General features: G+C 52.7%; 1 protein-coding gene across 2 annotated transcripts in view; it reads right to left on the reverse strand.

Annotated features, from left to right (window-relative positions):
- The window catches only part of SLC24A4 (solute carrier family 24 member 4), a 168,099-nt gene extending 150,652 nt beyond the window's left edge, over positions 1-17,447 (reverse strand). For both annotated transcript variants that reach the window (XM_044390051.3, XM_044390050.3), the window contains exons 1-2: positions 17,312-17,447; positions 15,377-15,487 (exon numbers count right to left, since the gene is read on the reverse strand). In XM_044390051.3, the coding sequence (XP_044245986.1) occupies positions 15,377-15,487; positions 17,312-17,441 (241 nt within the window). In that variant the 5' untranslated portion in view covers positions 17,442-17,447. The remainder of the gene's footprint in view (positions 1-15,376; positions 15,488-17,311) is intronic.
- Between the last annotated feature and the right edge of the window lie 1,471 nt (positions 17,448-18,918).

The following is an 18,918-nucleotide window of genomic DNA, read 5'->3' on the forward strand; positions in this document are numbered from 1 at the left end:
CCACCCACAGATGTCCCAAGAGTCAGAGGTGTACTTAGGAATAATGAAATACAGGACACAAACCAGTCACTGTGCCTGGTACAAGGCTCTTCTTGGGCGAGGGGCCCCAAGAGAGGGGTCTGAATCTAAAGAAGGAAGGAGTGCTTCCCATCCCCTCATCTGCACCCCTGTACCGGGGACCATCCATCTGGATCCGTGAGCAGAGGTAACTCCCCCTTTCCAGCTGGCAAATCCAACATCTGCTGAGATCTGTAGACTCGGGCTCCCAATCTATTCCTCGACCTCCCCCACAAGACTATTACTTTTGCCTACATCTTGCCTAAATATTGGAGCAATACTTCCAATTGTTCTCTTGGTCTTCACTTCTTTTTTTTGGGGGGGGGGGGGAGTCCTCAAAAGCTTATCAAGCATAATGCCAACAACTCTCACCTATAGCTCAGTTGAAGTTACTCCCCCCCATGTCGCCAGCAGAGGCCTCTTCCTAAAACACAGAGCTGCTCAGAAGGGAGCATGGGAAGGGCCTCCGGGTGGTTAAGGCTCGAGGTCCAACACGTGGTCACTACAGGACAACTCGCCTCCCATGGCTGCCCACACGCCTTGTGCCCCAAGCTTATCCTTGTGACGCAAGCTTATCCGGCTCATCTTCCTCCCCCAAAGAGCACAGGCTCTGGGGACAGGCTGCCCGAGTTCAAATCCCCACTACTCACATCTTTTGTAAAACGGGTACCTACCCTCCTAGGCCTATAGGGGCCAGCAAAGGGGATACACATAAGGCATGGAGACCAGTGCTACCCACGTGTCAACGCCATAATTATCCTTCAAAAGCCAACGTGCCCATCAGCAGTGACCCCTTGAATGTGGTGTCCTTCTTGATCTTGCCATTCAGGACTTACCGTGCCTCCTCTGTTCTTAGCACAGGGATTCCGGCACTTAATATACCCCACTCCCCCGTATTACAGGTTAGCTTTCCCAGTTTTGATCCTCTCAGTGAGAATGGAAGATCCCTGGAGGCTGGGTCCACGTCTGGGTCGGGTTTAATTTCCCCATGGGCCCAGCAGACATGGACGCTTGGTCAGCACTCACTCAGCCACCAGATATTAAAGCCAAGGGATGGCTTCCTAGCTGAGCTCCAAGCTGCCCTCAGGAGGTCTACTTAATTTTTTCAAACATGTGATTATTTTAACAGGCCTTAGGTAAAGAGCCGGCCCAGCTAAAAAGCCGGTCCCTGAAGTTGGCATGTATCATGGATTCCAAGGAGACATTTCTAGCGTGAAATGAGAGAAAGCGATGGTGGCTCCTCCGAGCTGCCGTGGGGGGGGAGGGGGGGGTGATCAAAATGACCTCCGGCCAGACCCTCCATCGATACGCCCTTTGCCTCACCCGAGACAAACACAATCCTTTCACCAAATCCTCTTTGTGGTTTCATGGATCCATTCTGAAAAATCCCAAATAACTGATTTTCTCCATTCCACAAGGAAGGAACATTCTTCAAAGGGTCAAGCACCCACCACAGTTGTGCGAACGGTCGTAATGATACTCACACAGCACTTTGCACTGAATCCTGAGAAGCTTGCAGAATCAAGAGCATCATCCTTCTGCCCAGCTCACGGGCGGGACACGAAGCCTCCCGTAGCAAAGTGGCTTATGCAAAACACACACAGGTTCTATCAGGGCCAGACACAAACTGGTCTCCAAAGGCCTCATGCATCATATCCCCCATCACCAACAGGGGGACCAGATTTAGAATACGTGGGGAGGCCCGCTGCGGCCTGCACGGGCTGGGCAGTCTCAACGTTAGCCATTCAAAAGTCAACAGCTTCTTGTCCTCTAAGAATTAACAAGAAGCAAATGTAAGTCCAGATGTTCATTTTTAATCTGAACTTGAAATAAAGCAAGTGCTGGGACGCCTGGGTGGCTCAGTCGGTTAAGCGTCTGCCTTTGGCTCAGATGGTGATCCCATGGTCCTGGGATCAAGCCCCGCATTGGGCTCCTTGCTCAGCGGGGAGCCTGCTTCTCCCTCTGCCTGCCGCTCCCCCTGCTTGTGCTCTCTCTGATAAATAAAATCTTTAATCAAAAAAAGAAAAAAAAAGAAATAAAGCAAGTACTGCATTTACAAATTTCACCCTCAATCCTTCATCAGAGATCCGTTCTAAAAATTTATCCTATAAAGTTATAGTTCAATGCAAGTTATTTTTCAGAGGTAATTTCAGCAGCAAAAATCTGTATAGCACTTGCTCTGTGCCAGGCGCTCTAGTGAGCAGTTTACTTAGCTTAACCACAGTGAGTGGTACTGCACGGCCTCGCACACACATGCATGCACGCGCACACGTGCACACATACACACGCACACCCACACACACACCAGGCACCGTTCTAGAGCTTGGGCTACTTCAGTGAACAAAACAAAGCCTGCCCCTTCCCTGAGGTTAGACACAAAGGCAAGTAACTAGTTCAAGGTCGCCTAACTAGGAAGGACGCACAGGACTAGAAACCAGGCAGTCTGGCTCCAGAGGCCACGTTCTTAACCCTTAATCCCTCCCGCCGCATGTTCTGATCTGTCCCATGGCATCAGGCTGGCAGGGACAGCCAGGGAGACCGTGGCCACTTTTGTGGGGCACAGCTCCCTGACAGGTAGATTGAGGGGGTCTGTCCTGCTAGACACCATTTGCTGCAAGCTCAATTTACGCCAGACTCCAGCCTCAGCCCCAGAGCCAACGATGCCAGGGACACAGCCCTGCCCTCCAGCAGCTCACAGGCTAGTGGGGAAAGGCTGGCAAACATCTCCGTTAGTACGACTGCCGTCTGTCCTGAGCCATCGCAGAGTCCGGCACGACCCGGGAACTGGGGGACTGCCCTACCTGCGGCTCAGCGGGGCCACTGCAAACCAGTTTGCCAACCTCACCCGGGGCCCCAGTACATTTCCCAGCCCCCCTCCTTCTGCTTAAAAAAAAAAAAAAAAAGTAATCTGATTCAGCCCTAGCCCTGGCTGAGCACTGACTCCTGCTAAATCCCCAAAGCCTAATTACGTACTATCCTGCATGGTAATCTTAGGAGGTGTTTGTTGTCTCTCTCCCCTCGGATAGCCAGCGAGCAAGACGCAGCGGTTGCTAGCAAGCACGGCTCCAGGTACAGACATGATGCAGCGATCTCCCAGGCAGCATTTTCAAATACACTGTGCCTTCTTAGAATGTCCTCCACCGCCACCTCCTCCCCTTAGAGGCTGGGATCAGAGGTCATCTCCAGGGAGGACACCTTCCCCTGAACCAGGGCCTTCTTTCCCCCCTTTCTCCCTCGAGGTAACTGCCACAGGTGGCTCTGTGTTATCTGAGACCCCAGCCTGAACCCCCCCCCCCCCCGCCAGTTCTGCTGCACACTCCCTGACAACAGAGCCCTGGGTCCCTCCCAGCTTCAGAGCCCAGCAGGGTGCAGTGTGTGGAGACATTCAGAAATGCATGCTGCACTGGATTCCTCAGGTGATTACTAGGAGACCCAGGGCTGGACCCCTGGCGCTCAATGAGCAAAGGGCACTGCAGGCCCACCAACGGACTGGCTGTGTGGCCCCATCCGGGTAGAACGACCCACTGAGCAGGGAGCACCATCACTTCTCAGCCACACAGTGACTTCTGTCCCTTTCCCAAGGGGGATATCCATTGTCTTTTCAGGAGAAATTTTTGTAAATTGTTCTAGTACATTCTCGTATTTTTTAGTAAAATGCTATGTTCCAATGTCCTCTTCAATAATGGACAATGTTTAATTTAAAAAAAAAAGTTTTTAAACCTTTTCTGTTGAGTTGAAGGACTCTCTCTCTTCCACCCAAGGCAACACATGGCAATGCTTAATGATTTCCATTTTTAACTCAGGGAGGAACGTTTCTCAGAGTTCAAGAGGAAGCCGAGTGGGCGCGCTCAGGATTGCGGGACGCCCGCATGGCATCAAGAGCGGAGAATCTGGAAGTCAGGGGGTAGCAGATGGCCCAGCAGGGAGGAGAGATTGCTAGCAGATGGCCCCAATAGTTTGGATAAGGGGGAAGAAAAAAACTTTTAATAGCCAAAGAAATCCTGAGAAAGAAGAATAAAGCAGGAAGCATCACGCTTTCTGATTTCAAGCTAAACTATAAAGCTATAGTCATCAAAACAGTATGGTACTGCATAGCAACAGACAAATAAACCAGTGGAACAGAATTGAGAGTTGTGGAAGTAAACTACACATATACAGACAACGAGTCTTTGACAAGGGAGCCAAGAATACTCAATGGTGGGGAGCACCTGGGTGGCTCAGTCATTTAAGCATCTGCTTTCAGCTCAGGTCATAATCTCAGGGTCCTGGGATTGAACCCCATGTTGGGCTTCCTGCTCGGCGTGGAGCCTGCTTCTCCCTCTCCCTCTCCCCCTGCCCCTGCTCTCTCTCTCTCAGCACTCTAATAAATAAATAAAATATTTAAGGAAAATAAAGAGAATACTTGATGGGGGAAAAGAGTGTCTTCAGGGGCGCCTGGGTGGCACAGCGGTTAAGCATCTGCCTTCGGCTCAGGGCACGATCCCGGCGTTATGGGATCGAGCCCCACGTCAGGCTCCTCCACTATGAGCCTGCTTCTTCCTCTCCCACTCCCCCTGCTTGTGTTCCCTCTCTCACTGCCTGTCTGTCAAATAAATAAATAAAATCTTAAAAAAAAAAAAAGAAAGAAAGAAAAGAGTGTCTTCAATAAAAAAAAGCACTTCAGTAAGTGCTGGAATGATGGATACTCATGTGTAAACAGATAAAACTGGACCTGAATCTTAACACCGCTCAGAAAAATTAACTCAAAATGGATTAAAAACTTAAAAGGTAAGCCCTGAAACCATGAAGTTCCCAGAAACCACAGGAGTAAAGCTCCTAGACATGGGTCTTGGCGATGATTTTTTGGATACAGCAGCTAAGCACAAGCAACAAAAGCCAACATCAACGAGAGGGGCTACATCAAACTAAACAGCTTCTGCACAACACAAGAAGCTATCGACCAGTGAAAAGGCAACCTACAGAATGAAAAAAAGATATTTGCAAACTAGATAGAAAGTAAGGGGTTACTGGGGCGCCTGGGTGGCGCAGTCGTTAAGCGTCTGCCTTTGGCTCAGGGCGTGATCCCGGCGTTATGGGATCGAGCCCCACATCAGGCTCCTCCGCTGGGAGCCTGCTTCTTCCTCTCCCACTCCCCCTGCTTGTGTTCCCTCTCTCGCTGGCTGTCTCTCTCTCTCAAATAAGTAAATAAAATCTTTAAAAAAAAAAGGGGTTACTATTCAAAAGACATAAAGAACTCAGACAACTCAATGTAAAAAAAAAAAAAAACAACAACAACAATCCAATGAAAAATGGGAAAGGCCCTGAATAGATACTTCTACAAAGAGGATAAATGAAAGGCCAACAAGTACATGACAAGATGCTCAATGTCACTAGTCACTGGGGAAATGCAAATTAAAACCACAGTGAGAGACCATCTCACACCTGTCAGAATGGCTACTACCCAAAAGACAAGCGGTAACAAGTATCCTCGAGGATGTGGAGAGAGGGAACCCCAGGCACTGCTGGGAGAATGCAAACTGGTGCAGCCACTGTGGAAAACAGTATGGAGGTTCCTCAAAAAATAAAAAATAGTACTGCCATAGGATCCAGCAATCCCACTTCTGGGAATATAGCCAAAGGAAATGAAAACACTAACTCGAAAAGATTTCTGCACCCCCATGGTCATAGCAGCACTATTCCCAAGAGCCTAGACATGGAAACAACCTAAGTGTCCATCCATGGCTGGATGGATAAAGTTGCATATATAGGCATATATGGAATATATCTAACAGAATATTATTCAGCCACAAAAAAGGAAGAAATCCCACCATTTGTGATAGTGGATGGACCTTGAAGGCATTGTGCTAAATGAAATGAGTAGTCAAATATTGTACGATCTCACATGTGGGGGAAGGAGAGCGCCCAACTCACAGAAAAAGAGACCAGACTTGTGGTTACCAGAAGTGGAGGCAGGGACAGCGGATATCAGAGGAAGGTGGTCGAAAGGTACAAACTTCCAGTTAAAGGAGAATTAAGTCCTAGGGATGGAGTGTACAACGTGATGACCTCAGCAAACTCTGCGGCATGATATACGGGAAGGCTGGGAAGAGAGACAATCCTATGCCTTCTCATCCTAAGGAGAAAATTTTTTTCTTTTTATTTATCTGTAGAAGATGGATGTTAGCTGAACGTACTATGGTAATCATGTCACAACATATGCAAATCAAACCATCATGCTGAAGCCTTAAACTTACACAGTGGTGTACGTCAATTACTTCTCAAGTAAAAGTAGGAAGGGGAAAGCTTTGATTGCAAACAAATCAGTATTAGAAACATACCAAGAAGGGGCGCCTGGGTGGCACAGCGGTTAAGCGTCTGCCTTCAGCTCAGGGTGTGATCCTGGTGTTGTGGGATGGAGCCCCACATCAGGCTCCTCCGCTATGAGCCTGCTTCTTCCTCTCCCACTCCCCCTGCTGTGTTCCCTCTCTCACTGGCTGTCTCTATCCCTGTCAAATAAATAAATAAAATCTTTAAAAAAAAAAAAGAAAGAAAGAAAAAAGAAACATACCAAGAAGCAGGGCCCAGCCAGGTGTTTGCCATTGCAATGAACAGGCATTCCCATTTCTCAGAGGGGTACCCAGACGGTAGGATAGCCAGACAGAGACTAGAAGTTACAATAGGAGGCCTCATCTCCGAATGGTCTCTTTCCACCCATCCTTGACAATTATGGAGACGTCTACAAGCTCATGGTTCAGGCCGTCCAAATTAAAAGGCTCCACGGGGAGTATTGAGGGCGGTAAAACTATTCTGCCGGATACTGTAAGGGTGGAGACAGGTCATTGTACATTTATCAAAATTCATCAAAAGTACAACACAGAGTGAATTCTGATGTAAGCTGTGGACGTCAGTTAATAACAATATTGGCTCATCAATTGCAACAAATATACCACATTAATGCAAGACAGGGGAAGCTGGGGTGGGGGGAGGGATTCATATAGGAATTCTATTTCCCACTCAATTTTTCCGTAAACCTAAAACTGCACCAAAATGTAGTCTGTTAAACACACACACACACACACACACAACACACACACACACACACACACACACACACACACACACGGCCTTGCTTCTTGCTGGCCAGGTGACCTTGGGCCGGTTACTTAATCTCTCTGGGTCTCCTGTCCTCATCTACAAAATAAAGATACTAACAGCACACCCCTAAAGGGCTGTCAGGAGGAGCAAGTGCGTTAATGCAGGGAAAGCACTTAGCACCTCACCCAGTACGGGCATGCTGGTGGTAGCCACGATGACGGTGATGACGATGACAACAGCAGTTGCCATGTGCTCGGTAGGCCTTCAATACTTACTGCCTCCACACATCATGTGGTTCCAGTCCTGCAGCAGCCTGGTGAGGCAGGTAGGAACTGCTGCTATCCTCACTTTACAAAAGAGAAAACGTGAAGCTTAGAGAGCTTATGTAACGGGCCCAAGGTCACACAGCCAGCCAGCAGGGTGAGCTGGGACTCACACCCACGCACCTGCCTTCACCACATCGAACTGTCTTCTCCAAGAAAGAGCGGATGCTTGCTCGGACAGGAGCCCTTTCTGGCTGCTGGAGACAGAGCCAATACTAGAACCCAGATCTTTGGTCCCTGAGCCACTCGATCCTCTGTAAAGCATCCCTACCCCCAAGCTCCCAGAAAACGAAAAGTGATCACAGATGACGGGCTGCCATCTTCCTTGGCCTCCATTTGTGATCAGGCTGGTGTCTCATGCGAGCCTATCACCGTCCCCAGGTGGCTGGTGACACTTTCCCCAAGAAGCCACCTGGCTCTCTGGAGGTTGCCCCACCCAGAAAACGCCCTCCTCGGGCTGGAACTCCTCTCCCTTCCGGCCCTCCCGGACCGTAACTAGACTGCGAGCTCGCTGCCCGAAGTAGCGAGTTCAATTCTTGCTTCTCCGAGTCGGGGTTTGCTTTTACATAACGACTTTAAAACTTCAGATGTGCCACTCATCTCCCAAGCGTGCTGACGCAGCATTCGAACAGACTCCGGTTCAGAACGCAGACGCTGCACCATGTCCCCAGGAGCGCCGCACCCCCACAGCCACATCCTGATGTACTTTCTGCAGCTCTAGGTCCGTGCCTCCTACCCCGGCTTTCTCATGCTTTCTGCACCTCTGCTCCCCACACAGGGGCGCCTACAGAGAGCCACCGTGGCGCCCACCTGCTCAGTGACCTCATCTCCTCCCACCCAGCCTCCACACCAACTCCTGTGCGTGGGCCCGCCCCACTGCCTCCACCTCCCCCCCTCTTCCCACTGTGGCCGTGCATCAGCCCTGGTACAGAACGAAAGGTGAGGGTAGATCAGAGCCAGCTTGACCACAGAAGATCCTCCATCCAACACCCACATCCCCTCCTCTGCTCCCCTGAAAGCCTAGGAACCACCCCGTCCTCAGATCACTCTCAAGCACCCCTCACCCCAGCAGCCCTCTCTTCCTAGCCTTCCTTCTATGGACACCGAAAGTCTGTGTCCTCCTTAAATGCCTACACTGAAACTCTAAGCCCCGAAGTAATGACATTTGAAGATGGAGCCTTTGGGAGGGGATCTGGGCTAGACCAGGTCATGAGGGCAGGGCTCTGGTCCGATGGGATCAAGGGCCTTACAGGAAGGGGCGCCAGAGAACCGTCTCTCACTAGCTCTCCCTCCTGGCCACGGAGGACACAGCGAAACGAGGGCAGTCCACAAGCCAGTAAGAGTTCTCTTCGGAACCTGGTCAGGCGGGCACCCTGACCTTAGACGCCCAGCCTCCAGAACCATGAGAAAAGACATTCTGCTGTTTAAGCTGCCCGGTCTACGGAATCCCGTTATGGCAGTCTGAGCAAAGGCAGACACACGGCCAGCGGGCATTTCCAAAGGCTATGTGAAAAGCAGAAAACCAAACATGATGAAGCAAATCCCTCCAACATCGATGGGGGGGTGGTAGGGGACAAAACTTCCCTCTTTTTTCGAATATGGGCATAGGATGTTGGGAACCCAAATGAAGAGGTGTGGCATCGTGGAGGACAGACCATTGATTCAGCCTCAAATGTGAGGGGAAAAGGCAGCGGGAGAAGGGGGGAGACATACCCACCCCAGCTTCACAGCCAACCTGTAAAGTAACGCCTCATTGTCAAGACAAAAAAAAAAAATGGTTTTTCAATTTAGAGGCGTGTTCTGCAAGGTGGGCCATCCTCCAACGTCCCAAATCCTCAAAATATTAAAAAACAAAACAAAAAGTTTGTTTCCAGGAGAAGAAAAAACAAAAACTAAAACCCAGTGTTTGGCAAGATGCTTACTTTTTAACTTGTCCTCGTAAAATTCAAGTAACAAATAGTTTTCCAGGACCTACGATTCCTAGGCCTTGTATCATGCCTGAGGTAAGCAGATAAGAAAAAAAATAATGAAAGCAGAAGCTCACGTCTGAGCATGTGTGTAAGTGCTTCGTGGGTATCAACTCATTTATTTCTAAGAACTCTCTGAGGTGGATGCAATTATCCCCCCTTTTCCTATCCCAGAAGGAAAAACTGAAGCAGACGCTGGGTTTCAAGAGCAAACAATGCTCACCTTTTATATTCTAGTCGGGAGGCAAAGCAACAATGTCACAATGCACATCTGGGTCTGCAAAGAGCTAGAACAAGAGAACTGGCGACTGGAAGGCTACTTTGGCTTAGATGATCAGAGAAGGCCCCGTGGGATGTGTCGATGATGAGCCCATCTTGGAGGATCTCGGGGTGGGGGGAACAACAGGGTTCCCCGAAGCCCCAAAAGTCAGCCCGGAACGTGCTCACCACCAGTTCTGATTTCACAGCTCGGAGGTAGGCCCAGGCATCTGGATTTTTCAGAGCCTCCAGGGGTTTCTCACCAGCAGAATCCCCGGTTCCTCCCTCAGCTGCCTTCTTACCCCCAATGCCACCGCCAGAGATGCGCGGAAACTCTTTGGTTCCCGAAGGTTTGTGTCTCCTCCAAATTCCTGAGTGGAAGCTCTCCTCTCTTAAGGTGGTGGGACCTGGAGGTGAGGCCTCTGGGAAGTAATTAGGTTTGAAGGGGGTCATGAGGGTGGGGTCTCCCCATGATGGGATTCGTGCCCTCATGAGAAGGGGAGGAGAGACCAGAGCTCAGATTCTCTCTCTACCCAGTGAGCCCACGGTGAGGTGGGGGGGCCATCTGCAAACCAGGAACCACCCCGGACCCCCCTCCCAGCCTCCAGAACTGTGAGAAATACGGGTCTGTCATTTAAGGCACCCCGTCTCCACTATGTTACGGCAGCCTGAGCTAACACAGATCCCCGAAGACTCAAAATCGCAGCCTCTCACTCGTTCATGCATTTTACGTGGAGGGACCCACTTCTCTCCTGTAATGCTTGCTCTTCGCAGACCATGAAATAAAAATCTAAGTCCTAGAGGCACAGATCTCTGGGGGAAGATAAATTAATGACTTTCCCACAGACCTCAGTAGTCAAAAATGAAGATTTATATATACATACAGATATAGATCTATATAGTTGCTCTACATTCAAAAACAAGACCAAACTGGTTTTCAGGAAAATCTCTGTTACACCAAGTCTTGGCCTTCATTCGACATCCCAACACTTGCTGGACTCCTACGAAGGGTCAGGCAGCGACCTCGCCCAGTGCTCCTCTGCTTGTGGTGCGTGTGCGTGTCGCCCCGGGATCTTGTTAGGATGCAGATTCTGATGCAGGAGGCCTGGGGTGGGCTTGACACTCTGCATTCCCAGCAAGCGGCCAGGTGATGCCAACCCCCCCGGACAGCAGGACTCTGGCCCAGCGAGCAGCAACCCTGGCTTCATCTTGGACTCATCTGGGAGCTCTTAAAAAGTACAGATTCCCGGGCCCCATCCCAGACCAGTGACAGCAGCCACTCCAGGGCCAGGGCCTGGGTGTTTCGGAAGCTCTTCCCTGATTGAAAGATGCGGGCAGGGTTAGGGATCACTCTTCTGGGCAGAGCGCAGTGAGCGAGGGAGCCCTCGAAGGGAACAGATGACAGGTAAGCTCCTTTTAGACGGTGATACAGGTCCTAAAAACATAGGATAATGTGATGGGGGAGGCGCTTAAGCCGCAACACAGCTCACGGGACATGGACACCAGCAGGACCTGGGGAAGTGACCCCGGGTGCAGCAAAGAGCCCATTTTCCACACCGAGTCTCCAGGGTGCCCTGCAGCCTTTCCCACGAGAAGCTATTCCTCTCACAGGTGAGGAGGAGCACTCAGGCTACCGAAAATAAGACACGGTCCCCACCCTAGAGGTTCTTACAAAAACGTGAACGGACTTTTGTTGAAAGCCTACTGTGGCAGGGGACACGGGGAACACTTTAGTTCGGGGTGCTGATAGAGCGGAAATTCTTCAAGCTCCATCTTCCCCCATCCCTAGAAGAGCTCACGGAGTAGACCAGGACCGGGGGCCCTCGAGCTGGAGAAACAGGTGCAGAGCAGAAGCCTCAGAGGGTGCAAGAACCCCCCCCTCTCCATGGTTCTTCATGGGCAGCTCCTTTCCCCGTGTAGGGAGGAGGGCAGCCAGTGGATGTCACCGTCCCTCACACTCCAAAACTTAGCACGAGGAAGCTCGGGTCCACCTTTACCGAAGCAGCAGCCCTAGGACGGGACTCTGTAAGCAAACGGCAAGAAAGAACCGAGTGCTGCGCCCTCCAGGAGCAGAGCCTGAGACGCAGGTCTAAGCCAGCCCACACCCAGCCGTCCCCCCACCCCCGGCAAGTAGCTAAGGGGGCCATGCGCCCCAAGCCAACAAGACTCCAGAGCTCCTACAGAAGCCCCCCAGCCACTGGCCCACTTGCCCACATCCTGAGGCCTGGGAGGCCAGAAGGCTGGAGCCGTGCTAACCACCTTCCCACACTACAGGACTCCGGAGTCCAGAGACAGAGGGAAACTGAGTCATGACATTTAAACTTTGGTCTCACGCGCTCCCTCTTTCGCTAAACCCAGTCTGGGGAAGTTTTCTGTCTTTGCCTTCGAGGCCTGCCTCGAAGACTCCACAAACCGCATCAGACCTGGTCACATCCTCCTCTGAGCCCCTGAAAGTAGCCCTCGGGGGGCTGCTGACTACAGGACCTCTGTGTCCCTCTTCATCATCATCGAGTTTTCCCTGTGTCAGGAGCCGGTCTTCTCCACAATTGTAAGCTACTTGATGACAAGGGCTGCCTCATATGCTTGCTTATACCGCGCCCCCACCCCCCCACATGCCCACCACAGGGCAAGAGGCCAACAGCGAATGCGTGCTATGTACATGCTTGTGAACTGGTAAGGGGGCCCAGGCACCAGGTGGCTGGAAGGGAAGTCAGGTCTCAGCCCCACCTGCGCAGGAAAGAAAGCTAGGGCAGGTGCGATGGAGGAGGGAGGCCATGGGATCTGGACCCAGGTGAACCAGGAATGTGCCTGCCCGCCAAGAGGTCTTGGGGAGTCACTAAACTTCTGAGCCCCCCTGTTCCTCATCTTTGCAAAAACACTGAAAGGATAGGGGGCGCCTGGGTTGCACAGTGGTTAAGCGTCTGCCTTCGGCTCAGGGCGTGATCCCGACGTTCTGGGATCGAGCCCCACATCAGGCTCCTCCGCTATGAGCCTGCCTCTTCCTCTCCCACTCCCCCTGCTTGTGTTCCCTCTCTCGCTGGCTGTGTCTCTGTCAAATAAATAAATAAAATCTTAAAAAAAAAAAAACAAAAAACACTGAAAGGATAAAAGTGCTTCATACTCAAAACATACTTTTTTTTTTTTTAAGATTTTTATTTATTTATGTGACAGACAGCCAGCGAGAGAGAGAACACAAGCAGGGGGAGTGGGAGAGGAAGAAGCAGGCTCCCAGCGGAGGAGCCTGATGTGGGACTCGATCCCGGAACACCAGGATCACGCCCTGAGCCGAAGGCAGACGCTTTAACGACTACGCTACCCAGGCGCCCCTCAAAACATACTTTCATTCCATCATTCGATCAAACTTTATGGAGTCCTTTCTATAGGCAGGGCCCTATCCCAGAAACAACCAACAAAAGCAGAACCCTGGGGGGGCACCTGGTTGGCTCAGTTGGTTGGGCAGCTGCCTTTGGCTCAGGTCATGATCCTGCGGTCCTGGGATCAAGCCCCACGTTGGGCTTCCTGCTCAGCAGGGGAGTCTGTTTCTCCCTCTCCCTCCGGCCCTTCCCTTGCTTGTGCTCACTCTCTCTCTCTTTCAAATAAATGAATAAAATCTTTAAAAAAAAAAAAAAAAGTATAACCCTGGGTCACCTGGGTGGCTCAGGGTCTGCCTTCGGCTCAGGGTCTGCCTTCGGCTCAGGTCATGATCTCAGGGTCCTGAGATCAAACCCCTGGTCTGGCTCCCTGCTTGGTGGGGAGTCTGCTTCTCCTTCTCCCACTGCCCTTCCCCCCGCTTATGCTGTCTTGCATGCTCTAATGAAAAATCTTTAAGAAAAATACAAAAAAAAAAAAAAAAGCATAACCCAAGCGTTCACTATTGCTAAAGATATGGCCGGTTTCCCTCTGTTTCCTTCTCCATAAGAGGGACAAGGCCAGGTCTTCCTGACAAATGGGACTGACTGCTCCACAGTCAGTAGGGTAATTTTTGATGAGAAAGTACACTGGAGACTGGACAACCAGGAAGCCCACGAGACTCTATCCCAAGAAACAGGGCCCTGTCTAAGCCAATGTGGCCAGACTACAGGTGACAGAAGTTACAGGAGGAGGGCAGAGCCTGTCCAAGGCGAGGGCACCAGAGAGCCAGAAACTGAAGAGGCACTACCCTGGATTCTCTACCCACAGTAGCAAAATGTCCCCGGCCCCCACGGATGGTGCTGACCCTCACGTCTCGGGTCCCTGGAGGACATGGACCCCAATGTTAGCCTCTGGCCTTACACAGGTCACCTGTCAGTCCAGCATGCCTCCACCACTTCTGGTAATGAAAGATGCCCGAGGGAGGTTAAATGATGGGATGGGCACAGCGCCTGCAGAGTCACTCACGAGGAATCTCTCAGAAATGGATGGTCCGAGTTCAAAGGGAATCCCTGCAGCTTCTCTGCAAGCCTGGACTCACCTACCCTCCATGCCCCACAAGCCCTTCTTAGAAGGCATCTCCAGGGAAGGGGGGTTGATGGTGTAGTAGTCAGGCTTTGAGGGAGAGCCCTGGCCTCCTTATGCCCATAGAACCAAGCACAGGCCGAGGTCCCCATGCTTCACCGCTTACAAGACTTAGGACTTGAGCAACTCATGTCTTCCCCTACAGGTCTCCTGACCCATAGAATGCAGAGAAGATCTACCTATGAGCACAAGTGAAGAATGCCATCGAAACCTGGGTTTCCATTCCCACTCCCACCCAGCCCCACACAGGGCCATAGCAGATTTCCCCCAACAACCCCAGAACAGGAAGTACTATTCTGCCCATTTCACAGGTGGGAAAGCAGACCCAGAAATATGCTCTGACATGCCGGGCAACGCGGTGGAAGAGCCAAGTGGTATCCATCTACAGTAAGACAGAGTTCTCAGAGGGCTTTTGAATGTTCCAGCCCACTGGACCCTTCCCATAAGAACCCCAGGTGTTGGAGCCAGAGCTCTGGCCCAGGACTGCCCTGTCTAAGGCCTGGGCAGCTTCCATTTGCCTCACTGCTTGCTGGCACACTCCCGAGAATCTTCTTCACCCATTTAAGCAAAATCTGTCTCTGGCAGGACAGATAAGAGGTCATCTCTGGGTCCCTACAGCCTCCGACCCTCTAGAGAATTCTGAAGGGGAACGGTAAGACCACCTCCCACAGCAAGCAGAATCCATCCCCCGAGCTGGGATCTGGAAATACCCTGGGAACTCCCACTGCAGAGATAGGACCCAGGCACTCCAGAGTGTCCTACCCCTGCGGGTGCCCCAGCGTGTTGCGACCCCGGTCAGTGGGTCATCCCAAAGTGCCAGCCATCTGCCAGAGCAGCCGGACTTGCTGCCCCTCGAGTTCCATCAGATGGATACCGTGAGCAAGAGGGAAAGAAAACAAAGACACCCAGGCGAGCAAAATCAAGACAGCAGGGGAAACACGGAGCCTTTAGGAGCATCATGAGAACAAAAAATGAAATTTTTAAACTCTCCAATGTGACCTTTTCCATCGCTGGGTAAAGAAAGTACTTGAGTTGCTTAGCAGCACAACCGATTAATGTCTGTACGTTACCTCTCTACACCTTACAGCTACCCTTTCCCACACGATTTCATCAAACCACCTTTCTCAGCTCTGGCTGTAATGTCCACAGAAGCACCAGCTCCAGGCCAAATGCCTTGAGGCAAGGGGGAGATCGATTTCTTACCAGGATCGGTGCAATTCTTAGCTGTCTGAGTCCCGTTCACAGGTGCCATCAGCTTTCTGTTTCTCCATGTGTCTGGCAGAACATGTTTGCTAGCGGAAGCTGTTTTATGCCCTGTATTGGAAAATAAGTCACAAATACCATTAGGTCAATATGGGGCCTGCATTCTTCCAATGACCTTACATGTATTTATCGGGCTGCACCAGCAACAGCCCTGTGTGACTATTTAGAGCCACCTGTTGGGAGTGATACAAGGATTGGAAGCACAGTATCACCTGCTTCACACATAGTAATCTGTTTCCTAGATCTGGCCCATTGTTTCTAGTCCCAGATGCGTCAGCCCGAAATCTGACCTTGGCCAAGGGCTTAGAGAGGTAACTGTCCCATAAAGATGCTCAGGTGGCTATTAGGTCAGCAAATAGGTTGGAGAAGGTTGATGGGGTCTGGCCCAGAGCTTCTCACCCCTGAATGTGCACAGAAACCACCTGGGGACCTTGTCAAAATGCAGATTCTGTTTCCGTAGGGCTGGGCTGGGCCCCGGGATTCTGTACTAACAAGCTCCCGGGTGGTGCTAATTCTCCTGGTCCAAGGGCCACAGAGTAACAAGGGAGAGCAGTGGTGTGGATGCCAGTGACCACACACAGTTAAACTTCTAAACTTAATTCCTGATCCAGCAAATACAAACGATTCTCGCTTTTAAGAGCTTCCAAGTATTCATTTACCTCTCCTGATGTGCCCACTGCTTCAGCTGGGTAACAATACCTCTTCTATAGTGCTGACACTGAAGAGCCTCTGAGTATTTTGTTATTTCTGGTGTGTAACTGAGGGGGGGAAATACACTGGCTTGCCCAACTGCAAAGCACCAGGTTAAGATGTTCAAATAACCTTTCTGGGTTTCTGTTGGAAAGAGCCAGGTTTTGATCTTCTATCCTCAAATCACAAGTTGGGGGCTTGAAAAGCAGTTTGTTAAAGAGTTTAATCAAGTTCCACCTGATTTTACCTATCACTATAAACCTCTCTAGATTGTCCCTCATTGCTCAGAAAGGCACCCCCTGCTTTATCTCCATGTCCAGATTGCAAAATCACCTCTATTGCTTTTTTTTAATGTAAAGAAGTAAAACGTCCACAGTGTCCACCTAAAACTGGGAGTGTTAGCCAAGTGAATGTCTTCTGAAGATTCTGCATGGGCTCACATCCCCCACTCCACCCCCAATTTTTTTTTTTTAAGTTTCTTTCTCTCTTCTCAAATCTGCATATCCTAAGCGACTCCCAAATCCCTCAGTCTTGGATGAAGGAGTGTGAATTGCGGTTCCAGACACCAGGGCTCTCCTACCGTGGGGATTAAGAGGAGTTAAGCGATGCTGAAACATGGCAGCAACCTCCCCAGGCGACTGCCCCCGACGTTTTTAGGGTTTGGAGACGATGTGTCAGGACACCCAGGGCACTCCTTTGGCAGGGGCGAGGGGAGGGCTGAGACTCAGTTCCCAGCCTCGGTATCTGGGTTTTCGACGGAGCACAACCATCTCCTCTCCGCAAAATTGGGAAGCGGGCCACTCAGTTTGGTTCACCCCAGGCTAAGAGAATTCACACCTGGACCCCGCCCGCCTCTGCGCCGCCCGTTTCCCCCACGCACTCTGGGGACAGAACTCTGGCACGGAGGGGCTCGATGTTCAGGCTTTCATCTTGGTAACACAGACCTGCAGCCGCGTCCTGAGCCCCCAGGGGCCGCGCGCAGCTCAGGGAAAAGAGCGCCACAGCTCAAAGCGTCGCTGTCAGCCCTCCTGGGTGCGCTCTACCTGCCCAGTGGGGTGGGGACGGGGCTGGATGAACCCTTGGGACCAACCTGACGGGGAAGGAAGGGGAGACATCTCGGAGCTACCCGGCGGCTTCCCAGCCCAAGCCCCTCAACTCCCGGGGCGGGCCCGCACCGGCACCTACCCAAGCTGCCAAAGAGGCCGGACACACAGCACACCAGGGCCAGCAGCGCGCACACGAAGCCAACTTGCTGCGGCAGCATCTCTCGCCTCCTGCGAACTTTGCGCGGCCGAAGGGACCCGCGGAGGGCCATCCTGGAGCGCCTAGGTGCCCTTCCTGGGAGAGGATGGGGAGCTTCGGCGGGCGGAGTGCTATCTGTGGAGGAGCGGCGCTGGAGCGGGCGACGCGAAGCTCAGAGGCGAGAGTCTCCCGGCCAAAGCTTCATGGCCCGCGGGCAAGGTCGGCGGGGAAGCCGGGCGAAGGGCGGTGGGGGCGCGCGGCGCAGCCGGAGCTCAGAGTCCCGCGCGCGGGGTGCGCGCTCCGCGCACCATGGCTCCGGGGCGAGGAGGCGACGCCGGCACGGTGGCGCTGGCGGCCCTGGCTCGTAAGGCTGGCGCAGTCCCGGCGCCGGAGCCGCTACCTGCCCGCTCAGCCTCTGAGCGCTCGCTCGGCCGCAGCGCCGGGACCAGTGCCCGGGGGCGTCCGCGGGGAGCACTCAGTGCGCCTCCGCGCCCCGCGCCGCCGCTCCCACTCGCAGCATTCTCCCCCTCCAAGTTTGGCGGCGGCCGCGGAACAGCACCGCTCCCCTGCTTCGCCGCGAGCCAAACCCGGGCGGCCCAGCGCGCGCGGGGAGAAGGCAGGCTGGCCCCCACGGGACCTGCGACCCTCGCGGCGAATGGCCTCGACGTCTGCCCTCCCGGGGGCGAGCTCTCCCCGGGAACTTTCTCTCTGGCTGCCGGCGCCTGCGTCTGCGAGGCCGTGGCGCCTCCCGCCCGCAGCTCTCGCCTCCCTTCTCCTCCCCTCCCGCCCGCCTCTCACCCCCCTCCTCAGCACGTGTACTCCTCCCCGAGGGCGCACTCGCCCGTGCGCTCCTCCCTTCCCCCCGAGAGGCTCAACTACTGACCAATATAATCGCCCCCTCCCTCCCCAGTGGAGCCGAAACAATCCCTTCTCTACCCTCCAAGGCCGCTGCAGAGAGGAACGGGTTCTGGCCACGCAGGGACTCTCGGAACAAGGGTTTCTGTCGCGCGGCCGCTCCTATGCAGGCTCCCCACGACCCCCGAGGCGACCCGAGCCCCCCCTCCCCCCTCCACTGAGGGCGGGAGATGCACGAGAAGATTAATTGCTCGAACAGAGCTAACAAACAGGCTTGCACCAAGCCAACAGGCGCCCGCGCCCGCCGGGACCCGCTCCTGCAGGGCTCTCGGGGCGGGCGGGGGAGCCGGCGGCTGGGGCGCAAAGCCGACCTGCAAAACGCTCCAGATCAGGCAGAGGCAGAAACCCAAGAGTTCCACGGCCCCGCCGCCCAGAGTTGAGCTTCTGAGGTTCTTGCAGCCTCGCCGCTTCGCAGGGCTCTCTGGTTTTGTTTTGTTGTTTTTTCCTCCTTGGCTCTGATCAACTCTCTAGTGGAAACCGCTTTAAAAATGGGGCAGAAGGGAGAATTTCAGAAGAGGAGCAGCTGGAGTGGAATCCAGGTGCAAGCAAGCGGTGGGGCCCAGCCCAGAAAGGGCTTCAGCCCGGAGGGTTTGTGACTACACGCTGGGACGGACTTCCCTCCCTGGCCAGTTGAG

Source organism: Ursus arctos, unplaced genomic scaffold (genome assembly GCF_023065955.2).
Source record: "Ursus arctos isolate Adak ecotype North America unplaced genomic scaffold, UrsArc2.0 scaffold_25, whole genome shotgun sequence".
In the NCBI taxonomy this organism is placed as follows: domain Eukaryota; kingdom Metazoa; phylum Chordata; class Mammalia; order Carnivora; family Ursidae; genus Ursus; species Ursus arctos.